The sequence below is a fragment of the Arachis ipaensis genome, chromosome B5, assembly GCF_059453495.1.
Source record: "Arachis ipaensis isolate K30076 ecotype BB chromosome B5, ASM5945349v1, whole genome shotgun sequence".
NCBI classification, from domain to species: Eukaryota; Viridiplantae; Streptophyta; class Magnoliopsida; order Fabales; family Fabaceae; genus Arachis; species Arachis ipaensis.
Genome location: NC_142440.1, coordinates 123420049 through 123437159, shown reverse-complemented (window position 1 = coordinate 123437159; position 17111 = coordinate 123420049). Strand labels below are relative to the sequence as shown.

Below are 17111 nucleotides of genomic sequence, written 5' to 3'. Positions count from 1 at the left end.
TATAGAAGTCTTCAATCAAATTCAGATATAACTTCCACGTACGTTAATCCTTGAATAACTGTTCCCGCTCTCCTTGAGTGTCGTCTGTAACTGCCACTAACCATCTTCACTTATTAACTTTTTCACTTCTTCGATTGCTTCACTCTTTCTTGATGAGTCTTAGTCGATCAAAATCCTCTCCTTCATCGATTGACCATCTTCGATGAATCCTATGTAGTTAATCTTCACTTCTTTTTTCAACTAACAAATTATTTTAGAGATTGAAACTTTTGCCTTTGATTCGGTTTTCTGTCTACCATCTTCGACACCAGTAACCTCTTCTTCGATCCACTGACCTCCGTCGAGTCTGCCTCTTCGATTTGCATATTTGCGTCAATCGATTAATAGAGAGTACCTAACGGAGTACCTCATTGGCTCCCATCCAAAGTTAATTCTAACATGTATTTGGAGGTTGATCGAAATATTTTTTGGTACTTGGGAATGATTGAAGCCTATTCTTGTCGAACATTGGCTTGTCAAAGAGTTCAATAATATCTTTATCGAAAATATTATTTTCGATATAACAAACCCATCTATCGGAAATATTACTCCAACATCTTTGCCATTTCCAACTCAATTCAGTGCATCAAAACATAACTCATCTGGTGTTGGTGGCTCTTCTAACCCACCCTCTCAGACTCCGATACAATCTAGTCCAAATTCGTAATATTCAGATTTTTCCAGCCCTCGTGGATTAGATGCTATCGACCTCAATGATGATGATATTGAGGATCGGAGGCAAGATAGTATTCAACACTGGCATTGCAAAGAGGATGAGATGATGATCAGTGCATGGTTAAATATTTCAACTGACCCTATAGTTGGTACCGATCAAAAGGGTGAAAATTTTGGAGTCAAATTCACAGCTACTGTGTAGAATTTTGCTCCGACATGACAAGGGGGTAGTTGCATGTAAGAAATGATGGTATAAGATCAACAAGGCTGTTGCACAATTTGCTGGTTGCTACGATCAAGCTAGTCGAAACATAAGGAGTGGTTCGAACGCTGATGATATAAAGGAGTTGGCCTATAAACTTTATTCCACAAATTATGGTCAAAAATTCACTTTTGAGAGGCATTGGAACATGCTTCATTTGGAGCAAAAATGGAGAAGCCAACTACCTACACAGAGTGGAGGCTCAAAGAGAACCAATGTTAGTGCAACTGGAGCATACTCATCCTCATCAAACCCAGATACACCGTTGGCAGACGAACCCAGTGTGGACTCTCCCGTTCGCCCACAACGATCAAAGAAGAGCAAGCAAAAAGGTAAAGGAAAAGCACAAATGTCTGAAGATCTTAGCGAAAAGAAATCATCGATTATTAAAAAACTATCTCTCATGGAAGATATTAAGAATGTTAGAGAAAAGGAACTAATGGATAGGGAAAAAGAAAGAAGAGAGGAGAGGGCACATAGAGCAAAGATTATGGCAATGAAAGAAAAGGAGTTACAAATTCAAGCGGAAATGACAGAACAAGAATTACAAACTCAAGCGGCAATGAAAGAACAGGAATTACAAACTCAGAGGTATATTAAAGAAATGGAGATAAATGCAAAAGAAAGGAAAATGGAAAGGATGGCTAAGGAAATTGAAAGGAAAATGGATATGCAAATACTTAATGCTGACACGTCTACAATGAGTGAAAAACGACGAGCTCTTCATGAGATTGCATGTGAGAAAATAATTGCGAAGTGGTTTACTTAATAATTCCTTGTATTTGTAGAGTTACGTAGTATGTTCTTATTTTTATTGCGTATTACTGGTATGTAATGTAGTATGTTTTATTCATTTCTGATGTAACTTTTCAAATTAGTCAATGTTATTGTGCCGTTATTGTTCATGAAAGTGACCGTTAAGTAGTCGTTGCAAAACTAGCCATTAAGTAGCCGTTGTAAAACTAGCGGTTGTAAAGTAGGTAGTTGTTGCAGACACACTTATAAATATTGACTATCAATGACTATACAACTCCATTTCAGCTCTTTCTCACCTCGAAAGAGTACTAAAAATTACATTTCAAGATATGGCTAGAAATTTTGATGATATGTTTAATGAGGCTTTGTATGGCAAAAGAAGACGGCAAGATAACATACTCATAGATAATTGGATTGATGAGTGTTTATTCAAAGATTTAGAAGAAGAAGATATCGATAGAAGCTCTATCCCAACTCCTCATAGATGGATCAACAGAGATCGAGAAGCAGGACATGATCGCCTTTCCCAAGATTACTTTGCAGATGAACTGGTGTATAATGCTGACATTTTTCGACGGAGATTTCGAATGAGAAGACATGTGTTCCTTCGGATAGTAGACGCTCTCTCAAACGTCTATCCATATTTCCAACAGAGGGTTGATGCAACTAGAAGAAAAGGCTTGTCACCACTCCCAAAATGCACCGCTGCGATATGGATGTTAGCATATGGCATAGCAGCTGATGCTGTTGATGATTATGTGCGCATAGGCGAGAGCACTACAATTGAATGCTTGGAAAAATTTGTTGAAGGTGTCATTTCGGTGTTCGAGGATGAATACTTGCGAAAACCAAATCCAAATGATGTACGATGCCTGCTACAAATGGCGGAGGGTTGTGGCTTTCCTGGCATGTTGGGTAGCACTGACTGCATGCATTTGGGAATGGAAAAATTGTCCAAAGGCGTGGAAAGGTATGTACATGAGTGGTTATCGTGGGGTTGCAACCATAGTACTTGAGGTTGTAGCATCTTCAGACTTTTGGATATGGCATGCGTTCTTTGGAGTTTCTGGTTCAAATAACGTTATCAATGTGTTAGATCGTTCTCCAATGTTTGATGATATTCTAAATGACCGTGCTCCAGAGGTAAATTATACTACTAGTGGTAATAATTATACTATGGGATACTATTTAGCAGATGGTATTTATCCTGAATAGGCCACATTTGTCAAATCAATCTCAAAGCCAAAAGAGGAGAAACGCAAGTTATTTGCACAATACCAAGAAAGACAAAGAAAAGATGGAGCGAGCATTCGGAGTGTTGCAAGCACGCTTTGCAATTATACGTGGTTCAGCTCTCTTTTGGAAAAAGAAAAAGCTTGCCAATATAATAAGAGCTTGTATTATATTACATAATATAATTGTTGAGGATGAAAGAGACACTTATGCAGGAAATTTTGCTCAAGGCTTAGAGTATGACGATGTCAAAAATGGCTTATCACAACCTCAGTTGGGAAAGGAAGATTTTGCACTATACCATCAATTTCTCCAAAGAAATGCCCAACTTCGAAATAGGCAGCAACATAGACAATTGAAAGAGGACTTAAGTGAACACATATGACAATTTCACAATGCTTGTGGTCAACTATAGAGCTTAATTATGATTTTCTTTGTATTGAGTAATTTTACAAATTAGTGTAATATCAAATTATATATTATGTATTATTGTTATATATGAATTTTTTTAATATTAATATCTTTTAATAGTGAATTATTTTTAAATTTATAAATTTAAATAATATTATTAAAAAAATAATTATATTAATTTTAAGTATTTTAATTAATTAATTTAGTGGGACCACAATAGAAACTAAAGTTAGTTTCTCTTAATAGAAAAGAGAAAAATACTTTAAATTTCTATTTACTGTTTATGACGCAAAAACTGATGTGGAATTACTTTTTATAACACGTAGGTCATAAACAAAGACTGAAATGAATTATTCAGTGAAGATGGTCTAAACACTTGCCTGTGGGCCATCAAGTAGTGTCTGATACCCATCAGCATTAATTACACGACCCTCTAGCGGTGGAGTGCTATATATATATACACTTGCATACATAAGCCTCAATGCCTCATCTAAAAATTTTTTTTTTTTTTTTTGTTGGAGACATATATAAATAACCTAATAAGTATATTATTAGGTAAAACCATACAACTAAGATATTTGAATATGGAAGCAAAATTGGTGAGATATCCCAAAGTGGAAATCTGCAATATAGGCTTGTTATGTTTCACTTTGTATTTTTTCTAAATAATAACTGGAATCTGGATGCTTCGGCTAGATTTACACGGTAGATAATTTTTTCCGAATTTATTTATTATGGTATAATTGGAGGTTGTAGGATTTCAATAACAGCCTCAAAGGCAAGATAAATCTAAAACTCACTCAAAGCACTTTCACATTACACTCAGGTTTCAACCACAAGCCTTGTTGCCAAGACTTGTTAAAATGGAAAAAGGAGGAACGTGATTCTAGCTCATCTCTTCTCCCTCAACAACGCCAAACAATTATAGCCACAAAAAAAACAAAAGAAAGCAGGAAATTTCTAAAGTAACAAATAAGATGACACAACCTGGAACCTATAATTATCCCATTTTCCAGGTCATAGCAAAGTTTCTACCTACAGGGATGTTCAAGCCTGTCAACCCTACCATGATTATCTTACTTTCGCCATTATTCTCACCATCCAAGTGCACATGCTGCGACGTACTAACAGTGGCGTTTGTGACACTCATCAACGGCTTTCCATCTATCTCAACTTCAGATATTACTCCGCTTCCATCTAATCCCAGCACAGATATGGCTTCAATGGTGAAACCTTTATCTAAAGCAAACTTGCCCTCTTGGACCTCTGACCAAACTTTCACAGCACCTTGCTTGACAGTAGCCTGGAAATCAACATAAGTTGAGTAGCCATTTCCGAGTTGCATCTCCGGCTGTTCGTCCTCATCAAGGTAAAGGTTCCCTTTAGCTTCTCCTTGTGTTGCCCCTGCCGGGAAGGCGACAACAAGCGTGAAGGGTGTTGTTCTTGCTTCCTTTGATAGCATTCCGCCCCGCTGCATTGGAAGAATGGCATTCTGGTATAAATGCACATTTACCACATGCAGCGGCGCATCAAGGGTGACATAGACTCCATTCTTCGACGAGATAGTGCTTGTCCAATCAAGCAAACTATACCAGCTTCCAGGAGGGAAGAGTGCTTTGACTTGTGTTTTCCCCTGTTCTAGCACTGGAGAGATCATGAGACTGCTTCCTAGCAAGAACTGGGTGCTAAGGCCGTAACACTCGGTGTACGTCGGAAATGAGAAGAAAAGAGGCCTGGCAATTGGGGTTCCACTGACATGAGCCTCATAGCTCAAGGTGTAGAGATATGGCAATAACTTATACCTTATACCCAAAGCATTTCTTGCAGATTGCGCTACCGACTCCCATTGGTAAAGCTCCTGTCTAGGGGAGTAATAGTTGGCATGATCCCTTGAAAAAGGATAGAAAGCACCAACTTCAATCCACCTATTGCAAAGCTCTTCAGTTGGTTGTGGATAGAATCCACATATATCTGAACCCACCATTGGCACCCCAAATATACCGAAATTGAGCATTGTGGATATTGAGTACCTCAAATTCTCCCAAGTTCCTTGATTGTCACCGGTCCAATGCGCAGCGTATTTTCCTGAACCGACATAAGTTGATCGAGACAAAATGAATGGCCTTTTGCCTTGAAGGCCTTGGAGGGCCTTGTGAGTTGCAATGGACTGAGAGAAACCATACAGACTGTGAGCATCATACTCCAGAACACCATTATAGTGGACTGCACTTGTTGCTATTGTTTTGTAGCCGATTGGAACCTGTGTTCCTGAGGCGTTTATCTTATATGGAGGATCGTCCCATCGCGTTTTGGTGATGTTCTTGCAATCCAAGCAGCATATCCATCCAGGCCCTGTACCACTTGGGCATATCTTTCCCTTAGGAATCTTGCACTTTCCAGAGCAGAAATTAGAAGCTTCATTCATGTCAATCCATAGCCCGTCTACAGGAACGAGTTCATGGAAGCGTCGAACCTCATCACCCCACCAAGAAACTGTCTTTGGATTGAGAAAATCAGGAAAATTTACAGCCCCGGGCCAAACCTGAGCCAAGAAAGGTTCACCTTCATACTTGATGAAAACATCATTTGCTAAACCCCTTTGATATACACCATAAGAGGAGTTAACTGCAATTCCGGGATCAATAATGACAATGTATTTCATGCCAATCTTGTGTATTCTGTCCAAAAAGTTTAAGAGTTTTGGACGAGGGTAGTTTACTGGATTGAGAGTGAAGTCCTTGTGCCCATCCATGTGATCATCATCATTCCATATCACATCAAGTGGGATTTGCGCCTTTTTATAATTTTCAACAACATCCTCAACCACGGACAGATTGTGATATCCCCATCTGCATTGATGGAACCCTGTAAAACCAAATGACTGAGAATATCAGTTCAAAAATTGAGATAGAATTTCAAGGTACTGCTTGTATTTTCAACTAGTTCTGGAAGCTTAAGAATCCAATGGAACTGATACTTATCAATTCATGGAAAAGTAGCAACATGTAATTGAAGCAAAGTGAAAAGATAAATCAACTCAGGCAAATTCTAACTAGAATCTAAATTTTACATCCTTCGTTTCAAATAATTATTGCTTTATAAAAAAACCAACTATCTAAACACATTTAGTTAATATACATAGACATTAATTTTTATAATGTACCAAAAAGTAAAATCTTCTATTAATTTAAAATGTAGAGAGTAGAAAGAAAACATAAAAAGATTAAGCATAACCCTTCATGAATAGTTCTTAATTTCTTATGAAAGAGTCCGAAGTAACCTAGATATCACATAATCCAAAGTCCAACCTTTATTCCATGCACATGATTGAAGGGACCATAAGTCAATGAACATCTAATTTCAACTATGAAGGAAGCATATCATTGAAATGAAAGAAAGATCTTAATTATGGTCGCATTTAATACATTATGTGAGCATGATATTTCCTTGAGAAAAATGGGCATCGTGATAAACGTGTAGGCAAACATGGTCCTTGAAAAGGACCCAGGGATTGCTTTCATTCATGCATGTTATAAAGGTCAATCTCCTAGTCTCAAAAGTATAGCAAACATTATCAACTTTTTTATATGGTAAAGTTGCGTTTCCAATTTTTTATGTGTTACCCTTATCTTTCTGTGTGGGCCTAAAAGGCATTAAATAATTCAACAACTATTATTAGATCCAAAAAAGATCTTTGTCAAGATCCATCTAATACAGTCAGATTCATAATAATAAAATAATGCAGACCTAACAACAAAAAATAATAATTAAGAACAAAAAAATCTCTGAGACAGCATCACACATGTCACAATATCAAGAAAACAGGGGAATTGGGAAAATCATTACTCAGCATTCTCAAAAGCATCATGCATCCGAAATTTATGCTATAAACCCTAAATCTTAGATCAGTTAAGCAACTCACTGTTAATCATATACACATAATCACATTTAAAATGAGATCTTCGACGGCATTATCTAAGCAAAATAACACCTTATCTTTATTCACATCTGATTAGTGTAAGACCATTTTCAGATTCCAAATTCTTCAATTATATAACCTCTAAAAAGGAAATGACATCAGAATTCACTTTATCAGTATCACTAACTCGAGGCACACCATATGGAACAGAACATTAAGAACACGAAGAGCAACCCAATGCACAATATGCTTGTGCGCTAGACAGGGTCTGAAGAAGGATCACCACACACAGTACAATGTAGGCAATCCTGCACATAGTTACATAGTACGCAATGGAACTAGTACACGCTACGTCATAACGAAAAATATTTTATGTGAAAAATATACATATGTCATTCCGGTACGCAGAAGAATTGGTATCCAATACGTTAACTAATTAGTGAATTCATGTAAGTATGATCCTACATTAATAGTTAATTGACTTAATTCCACATCTTGAACCGTAACCTTTGAGATTCACGCAGAAACTAGATAACAGCATAAAGAGTTTTTATTTAAAAAAAAAAAAAAGAAAAGAAAAGCATACCGAAAGCCCAGTAAGGCATTGGAGCAGGTCTGCCAATGAAGGAAGTATACTGATCAACAACATTCAATGGAGAAGGTCCCGAAAAGAAGTAGAAATCGAAGACACCACCAATGACCTTGTAAGTCAAGGACGTCCCTTTATAGAAAACATCCATTCCATTGCTGTTAAGAAGCAAAACAGCGTGCGCCGAAGCAGAACCGCCGTTATTTCTCAGATCCATGTACACCGGATGCGACCCGTACAGATCAGCATTGAGGTTAATGGCAGAAATATCAGTCGTGTACAGCGTGTAAGGGTCACTCGGGTACAGCTTAATCCCGTGCGGTTGCGTGTTTTCTCCCAATCCATAAAGAGAAGCGGCTTTCGGAAGTTTTGTTGAAATCTCAAGGTACTGGTCCTTGAACACGAGGGAACTGAAAAGGGAGTTTGTGTCGAAGAGGGTTTCGCCGTTCGACTTCCGTTTCACGGCGAAGGTGAACGGGTTTGAGGTGTAGCTTAAGAGAAGCTCGGAGCCAGAGTACTCTGAGACGGTTATGGGGTTCTTGATGGACTTCCTTCCGATGCTTTGTGTTAATGGCGGTGGTTGCTCTCTTGGTAAAAGGTTGTACGGAACCTCCCATCTTGGTTTGGTAGCGTCGGTTATTTGAACCCTCAAACGGTTATCCGTCTCGTGTCTGCCAGAAAAATACAAAGAAAAGAACGAAAACGGTTTGAAAGTTAACGGAAACTTGCAAGTAAAAGAGGGAAATGTGAGTGCATTGTGGTTTTACTTTTAGTGGACTCATCAGTGCCAAACTTTCCCACACTGTTTTTGAAAAATAAATAAATAAAGATAAACAAAAAACACCTGTTAAGAACTTACTTGGCGTAGAAACGGAGGAGGGGAATGTCAGGTCCGTAGATTTTGGTTTTCTTGTTAACTTGAAGGAGGCCTATAAGGCCACCGTCAGGGGCCTCTTCAACGGAAATGAGACGGTAGCCTTGGCCGATACTTGTGGCATTAGGCTGAGAAGAAGAAGAAGAGGCCACTGCTACAGAGAGCAGAAGAAGAGTGAAGAAAAGTGAAGGATTGGGAGAAACCATGGCTCACTGACTCACTGTTTAGAGTAATGAGCTGGAAACTAGTACCACGGGGTCGGGTGTATAAATAACCAGCTGGATAGATAATAGCTGAGAGTAATTAATAGAGGTGTCTTACACAAAAGGAATTTACCTCTCCCTTTTTGTTTTTGTTTCTCGTTTTGTTATTTTTCTGGCGTGGGTTTTTTGTTTTATGTTAAAGTTTGCATGAATATTAGAAATTAATCGTTAACTAATTATGTATCAATTCTCCATATATATATATATATATATATTAGATGAGATTTTTATATAAAAATATAAAAAAATTATAATTATTGAATTAAATATACTTAAATAAATGATATACTAATAAAGTATTTATATGCATTTATATTTTATAGACATTTAATTCGTATAAAAATATATTTATAGTTATTGTATTTATAGTATTGTTTTTAATTTTATTAAAATATATCTAATAATGTAAGAAATAAATTATTTCGATTTGTCTTTTATGAATACATATCCATACATCTTTTGATATAAAATTATATCAAATCTTTTCTATTTTAAAAAGTCATAATTTTTTATCCTAATAAATTAGAATATATAACTTCCTATTCTAGTAATATACACGAAAGTATTCTATTAAAGAGTATTGTATCTATATTTAATTATCCATTAATATCTCCTTAGGGCATGCAAGTCTTCAATGCCCAACTTAACCAATATCGTCTCAAATTTTTTTACACCAAAAACTTTAGTAAAAAGGTCGGTGTGAGTGGGAACATAATCATTACGAACAAGATAACAGCCTACCTCAATGTGTTTCGTGCATTCTTGAAAAATTAGTTTTTAGCAATGAAAAGAGTTGTCGTAATAGTGAGACATAACGAAGCAAGTATAGAGAGGAGAGTATATCTTTAATCCATTTCAAGTCTTTTGTTGTTTGAACCATCATTAAACGATATTCAGCCTCAGAGGTAGACACTATCAGTTGTTTGAACCATCATTGAAGTTATGTCCCAAGAAATTCGTGTGCTTCCAATCAATAATACTTAGAAGCTCACAACCCTTTTCCAAGTAAAAAAAGTCTATAGATGTAAGTGGGTTTATAAAATTAAATACAATTTTGACGGGACAATAGAAAAGTCCAAAGTAAGACTGATAATTTTGGAAAATAATTAAGTGAAAGGCTTGGATTAAAATAAAACGTTTTGTTTCAGTGGTGAAGATGGTAATAATTTGCACAACACTCACAGTAGCAGCAGTCCTGAAAACTCCACCAGATGAATGTCTACAATGCATTTCTTTATAGAGAACTTGACAAAGACGTTTACATGAAACTTCTCACGGGTTTTGAAGTTCCTCAGCAAGGATTGGTATGTAAACTTCAAAAATTTTTCTTTTCTACAGACGGCCGCAAGTTTTATGTTGCTGGTTTGCAAAATCTTTTCATCTACCTTCTTTCGATATGATTTTCATCAATTCCCAAAAGATCATTCTTTGTTTAGCCTTTGTCACAATAGCATACAATTAATAATTTTAGTGTATGTTGATGATTTTGTAATTACAAAAAATAATAGTATTATAATTTAACGTTTTAAAGAGTATTGAATTTATATTTAATTATTTATTAATAAATAAATAAATTAAAATAATTAAAATTCACATAATTATAAAAAATAATAAAATTAAAAAATTATATACGAACAATTTTTTTAAAAAAATTAGAATATATTAAAAATGTTACATTTCTTTATTTTCTCAATCTCTCAATTCTTTAAAAAATATTAGAACGGTAAAGGTCTCTTGAATTGTGAAAATATTTTTATTTTAATTTTTTGTTTGCATTTCTTAAAAGTTATTTTTATTTTTAAATTTTCATATTTTAAACAAAAGTGATTAGTTTGTCAAAATAGATTTTGTTTTCAAACTAAAGACATGATAAAAATATATTTGATTGGTATATTTTTAAAATAAAATTTAAAATTAAAAATAAGGGTTAAGTACAATTTTAGGTTTTAAGATATAAGTTGAAATTTTTTTTCTTAATTTTTTTTTACATACAAAATAATTCTTAAGGTTTAACTTAGTTTTAAAATTTTGGCGGAGGAAGCGGAGGTAGAGATGGACCGTGAACAACTTCTTCTTCTTCTTCTTCCCTTTCTCTTCGCAAGAACAAAAATGCTCTCTTTCTCTTATTTTTATTTTTTTATTTTATAATTTTGTTATAGATAATTTAGTCCAAAATTTTAAAATTTAAGTAAAAAGGACAATTTTAAAATTTAATTTTAAACATTAGGGACGATTTTGTATAAAAAAAAGGTTGAGGACGAAAAAAATTTCAACTTATACCTTAGAGACCAAAATTATACTTAACCCTAAAAATAATATGTATCACTAAATGATAAATATTAAAAACATACTTTATTTTATAAATTATTTAGTTAACTATAAGATATGTAAATTCATTAGATTTCAAGATTTTTTTAAAAAATCAATTAATTTTTTTATAAAAAAATATATTGTGGCTCGATAAACTTATATATTTATACAACAACCTTATTATTGGTAAAAGAAAGATGAACTAAAACTAATAACCAATATTGAAATTTTACGGTGATATCATTTTTAAATAGATTAATAATAACTTCATTGATTTTTTTTTTAAATTATACAATACGTGCTTTAAATGTTCGTGATATGAAAAGTTTAAGATTTTAAGTATTATTTAGAAGTTATTAATTTGTATTTTTAGAATGTTTAATTTAATTTTATATATTTTAATTTTTATTTATTTAGTTATTAAATTGAACTTTATGTTAGTGAGTTTAGGATTTTTATTATTTTAATCTAATAAGAGATTATAAATACTAGGAGTGGCAATGGATAGGGTATGGTAGGATTTGGACCTAATTCTAATTCTATCCATGTGTTGAGATTTTTATATAAACTTAATCTCACCCTACCCGCAGGTTGAGAATATCTCAACCCTAACTCTATCCGTTCTTAACCCGTGGATACTCGATTCTACCCGCAGGTTATCAAAAAGATGCAACGTTATTATATAACTTGATGATAACTTAAAATATAATTGACTTCTATATAAAATAAAAACGTATTAAATTATCAATTAATGATATTTTCTTAGTGACAAAGAATCTTTTGCAATTAGTGATAAGTCTTTAGTTCAACATCTACTTAAAACATATTTTTATATAAATATATAACATATACATATATATAGGGTGCGAGTTAGTCGGATAGGTCCGCACCCTACCCGACCTGTACGAGAATCCTACCCTACCCGTTGCGGATAGGGTTGGCAACCCTACCCAACCGGATTGGGTACCCGCGGATAGGATGCATGTTGCCATCCCTAATAAATACCTCATAAATTAATGTAGTCGTCATTCAGTGATTAGAGGTGTGAAAATCCCCTTTTTTGTTTTGTGATTAAACCATGATGTGGACAAGTGAGGTTGAGTGAGTCCATCTCTTGTTGCATCGGAAAGTTCGGTAGAAGGTTGAGGAGTCCATTCGATTCAATTCCCAAAATATGGCGTGGACAAGTTAGGTTGATGAGTCATTTTCTTGTTGCGTCAAGAAATTAGGTAGAAAGTAGAGTGATTGTCTTTGTATTTAATTTCAATCTATTCCTTTTATTTTCTATTTCAATTTCAATATATCTTTTTATTCCATTTGAACTCTTGTCTTCTTGTTTACTCTTTTTGTTCCTTATCTTTTTTATTCTATTTCAATTCATGTCTTTTTGTTTATCATCCTTTAAAAACTAAAGACAATTACTTTAAGGCTTGATTTGGTAAAGTTTTTCGAAGAGGTGCTTGTAATTTTGAAAATACAAGCATCTCATTTTATTTTTGGTAAATTAAAAAGCTCATGTGTTTGTGCTTTTGGCTTCTAAAAGTTTTTTTTCGAACAAAAAGAGCTCAACACATTGAAGTGGACCATGTGGGAACAAAGACCACAAAAAAACACGAGACACTAAACACAATAAAAAGGGTATAATCCATTGTCATCTTTAGCATTGCCATCAACAACTAAACGGATCTACACCACCCCATACACTGTAATTCAAAAACGACGTAGTCTTGATTTCTTCAACACCTGTCTCTGAACTCTGAAAAACTCTGCTATTCCGTTCTAGCCAAATATTTCAAATAACTGCAAAGAAGCCTATCAGCCATTTCTTTTGCTCAGACTTACAACCTGGTACCCCAATTTGTAAAACCCATAACTTTTGAAAAGTCTTATTAGGATCAAGTCTCAAATTATATAATTATTTATAGCCTTAATTTCAGAAATTATTTTATTAAAGATAATTAAGGCAAGTTTTGATTTATTGAATTTGAGACGAGTTATGATTTTTATCCAATTTTATAATTATTGGGTTATTTTCTATATTTAGATTATAAATTTGGCAGTTATGAAATATTAGGGGTTTTATATGATTTGGATTAAGTAATTAATATTTTAAATATTAATACTGCTACTTTGGAAAAATAGAGGATTTAATTATATTATTTCTAATTATTTGATTTGGACAATTTATTGAAAATAATTTGTAAAAATGAGAAGCAAATAGTATTTTCTATACACAATTAGTGTTGGATTTAATTTGGGTTTCAATTACTATGTTGTCCATAATTTTATTAGAAATTACTAAAATGCCCCTAGCCCTAACTTTCTCAAAAACCCTAACCCATGACCCGGTTCCCTTCTCACTCAACCTAGCAGCAGCAGCACATGATTTTTCTTTTTCTCTTTCCATGAAAGAAAGGAACGAAAGCAGAAAGAGAGAGAGATAGGCTGAGTTGCTGGAGAGGAGAGTAAGGAAGCCGCCGCTCAGCTGGTCACCGCCACTCATCCTCACTGCCGCCAACTGCGTGTCCCCACTAAGCCGCCGAACCTGCCACGCATCGCCGCCGCGGTCCCGTCGAGCTTCCGCCAACACCGCACGAAACAAAGAGAGAGACCGATGGAGAAGAGGGCCGCGGAGGGGGGAAGAGCCGCCGATTGCAATCGCCGTTGGGTCCTTGTTCCTCACCGTTGAAGGAGCTGCTCCCAGCCACGGTGGTTGCCGATGTTCGCGCCGCTGCTGTCGGAGAACCCGAGGAGAGAGAAACGACACGACGGGAGAGAGCGGGAGTCGCCGTGGAGCCACGAGCTGCGCTAGTCGCCACCGCATCGCGTCGAAAAGGAAGGCTGAGACTGAGCGCCGCTGGGAGAGAGGAAGACGTGGGCTGGAGGAGCTGCATCCAGTCACCGGAGTTCTGAGGCCACTAGGACCACCGCCGGAGTTTCTGATTACTTCTGCCGTCGCCGAAAAAGTTTGCCGGTAAGGGTTTTAATTGAGGTATCTGTCCTTTTTGAATTCCGAGGTTACTATGGTCACTACCTGTTGGTTTCAGTCGTCGTGATTGGAATTTGTTGCCGCTGCCACTTGAGGTGGCTGCCGGGCTGCCGCCGAGCCGGTTCGGAGACCGCCACTGTGTCGGTTTAGTCGTTCCTCTTTCGGTTCGGTAAGCGTTTTCGATTTGAAATCCCTTTAGTTACTGTTCTGTTATCATACATTGAGGTTTGTGGCGTTAATTGCTATACGGTTGAGTTTCGGTTGTTGTATGTTGCGATTAGAGTTGTTGAGACTGTTGCAAAAGTGGCTTGGAACCGAGGTTTTGGTTGCCGGGGCTGGTTCGAAATCGCAGCTGCTTCATGTTGTTATTCCGGTAAGAAATTATGTTTCGAAAGCCCTACGTTGGTGTCCCGTACGTGTATTAAAGCCTTTACGGTATTAATGTTCTTAGAGTTTAGTAACTGAGGTTGCTTGTTGTAATTTAGAGCTGTTTATGCTGCTGCGAAAATGTGTGGGGTTGTGCTTTGAAGCTGCCTTTGATTTCGAGTTGAGGTGAAAAGAACTTATGAGGCGTTTGGATTATGGATTTGCGTTTTGAGGTAGGGGCGCTTTCCAAAAACTATGTTTTAAGTATTGGAATTATTACATATGGATACTGCTGTGAGATATTGTGTATTTGGTAATTGTATCTGCCTTATGTGTTATTTGATTGACTCGAGTGATTATGGATGTTGGTTTGGTTGAATTGTTGTGCGGCTTTGTGAAATGTAATGTTTTGAAGTGATTCTTTAAAGATTTGAAATCTGATTTTAATCCGTTGAGGATTGATTTGATTTGAGTCAATTATTTGATGATGTGAAAAGTCGAATGCACTTTTGAATTCAGCCTGGTTTACTTTAATTGACTTGATCTTGGACAAATGATTTGTTACTGAACTGTTTCTTTAAAGCTTTGGAAATAAGTTAAATCGATTGATATTGAGTTGATTTTTGAAATGGTTTTCTTGAGAAATGCCACTGAGGCGATTGTTGGATTTAGCTTGCTTTGAATTGATTTCTGGTTTTGAGCTGTTGAAAAGGAATGAGAAACGGTTTAGTTGGGACCTGAACCGGGTGGCAAAAGTCCAAGTTTTAGGGGAGGTGCTGCCGAAATTTCTACAAAATCCTAATCTTGTTTGAAAAGTTATTTAAAAAGGGTTGGATTTGAGAAATTATATTATTTGATTTATTAAGAGAATATTTATGTTTTCAAGCTTAATTTATTTAATGAACTTTATGCGTTGAGTTCGGCTTATTTAGAAAGGAACTATTTTTACCGTTTGAATCACTGAAGGAAATAATGATACTCTAATATTGATTTTAATATAAAAAGGAGCTTTTAATGATTTCAAAGGAATCTAGACTTTTGATTGAGTAATTAAGTTTGAGGCATTTTGGAAGAGTTAGAAAAATGGGTTCCAAAAAGAAACCTGAAAGTGGTTTGATTCAAATGAACCGGTTCCTTTTTAAATGAGTTGATTTTTGGACCGAGTTGGAACTTGTGATTTTGTATGGTCGGTTTCATAATAAATTCAGTTTTATTTACTTGAATCGAGAATCCATGATTTTAAAAGTTTCAATGAATTTTAAAGAATTGATATAGGTTGACCTTCCCTAAAGACTTGGGACTCTGCCGAGAAGCTTTTATTATTAAATCCCATTGTTGGACGGGTGATTTTGAATACTTTGAAATAAATCCTTAACTTGCCATGGTTTTGGAAGTTTTGGAAAGAGGAAGCCGAGAGTGGCTTGTTTTAAAAAGGGAATTTTCCTTGAGTAAAAGTGGCTTATGAGCCTGAGATAATTTGAGAAATGAGATCTTTAAAGCCAAGGCTGAAAAGAGTTGAAACTTGATTTCAAAGTGAAATGATTTGAGAAAAAGTGATTTATGGCTTAAATGCCGATTTTATGAATTTGATGATTTTTGAATGGTGGAAGTGCTGTTTTATTATGGGCCGGAATGGCTGTGTATGATTATGAATATTGGTTGGTTCTGGATTGAACCGTGAGTCGGAATGGTTGTGTATGATTATGAATATTGGCTGGTTCTGGACTGAACCGTGAGCCGGATGGCTCAGATGGATGTTGATCCATGGATTAGATTGAATGCATGTATATGCTGAATCATTGATAAATGTGAATGTTGCACTTCCACTATCGGAGATGAGAGTTTCCCTGGGAGGAAGCAGTGGCTAGCCACCACGTGCTCCAGGTTGAGACTCGAAGCTCTTTTGACCCTATGTCGTAAGTGTGGCCGGGCATTGTGAAAGTCCCGGATGAGCTCGCCCCCGTAAATATTCACCAGTGACGGTGATGGATATGGATCATGATTATGATCAAGTTTATGATGAGTATAACTCGAGTTGGGGATGCGCGACAGAGGGACAGTCCAATGGTTAGCTACCAGGACTTGTCGGGTTGGCTTTATAACCGACAGATGATATCATCAGCCACTAGGGATAGGCATGCATCATATGCATCTATGTGACATTGCTTGGGTGTGCATATTATACTTGGTTTGCCTATGTGATTAATTGCTAATTGTTCTACTTGCAATAACTGTTTGTTTGTGCTTGCATCTTCCTATTTGTGTTTGCTACTGGGACTCTGTTGAACTATGGTGATTGGTTGATGGTTGGATTGTTTGGGCCTAGGGCCGTGGTTGGAATGAGATGAACCGATGGTTGATTTCGGTTTTGTGTTTCTGGTTTGGAATAAAATATGAAAGGCTATTTTGTTTCAGCATAGATAAA

At 35.8% G+C, this 17111-nt stretch overlaps 1 protein-coding gene across 1 annotated transcript; it reads right to left on the bottom strand.

The window, feature by feature from the left end:
- Window positions 1-4073: 4073 nt before the first annotated feature.
- Window positions 4074-9036, bottom strand: LOC107643844 (alpha-xylosidase 1). Its single transcript, XM_016347593.3, has 3 exons — window positions 8744-9036; window positions 7882-8555; window positions 4074-6241 (listed from the first exon to the last, which is right to left on the bottom strand). The coding sequence occupies exons 1-3, from the start codon at window positions 8962-8964 to the stop codon at window positions 4377-4379; spliced, it is 2760 nt and encodes a 919-aa protein (XP_016203079.1). The 5' UTR covers window positions 8965-9036; the 3' UTR covers window positions 4074-4376.
- Between the last annotated feature and the right edge of the window lie 8075 nt (window positions 9037-17111).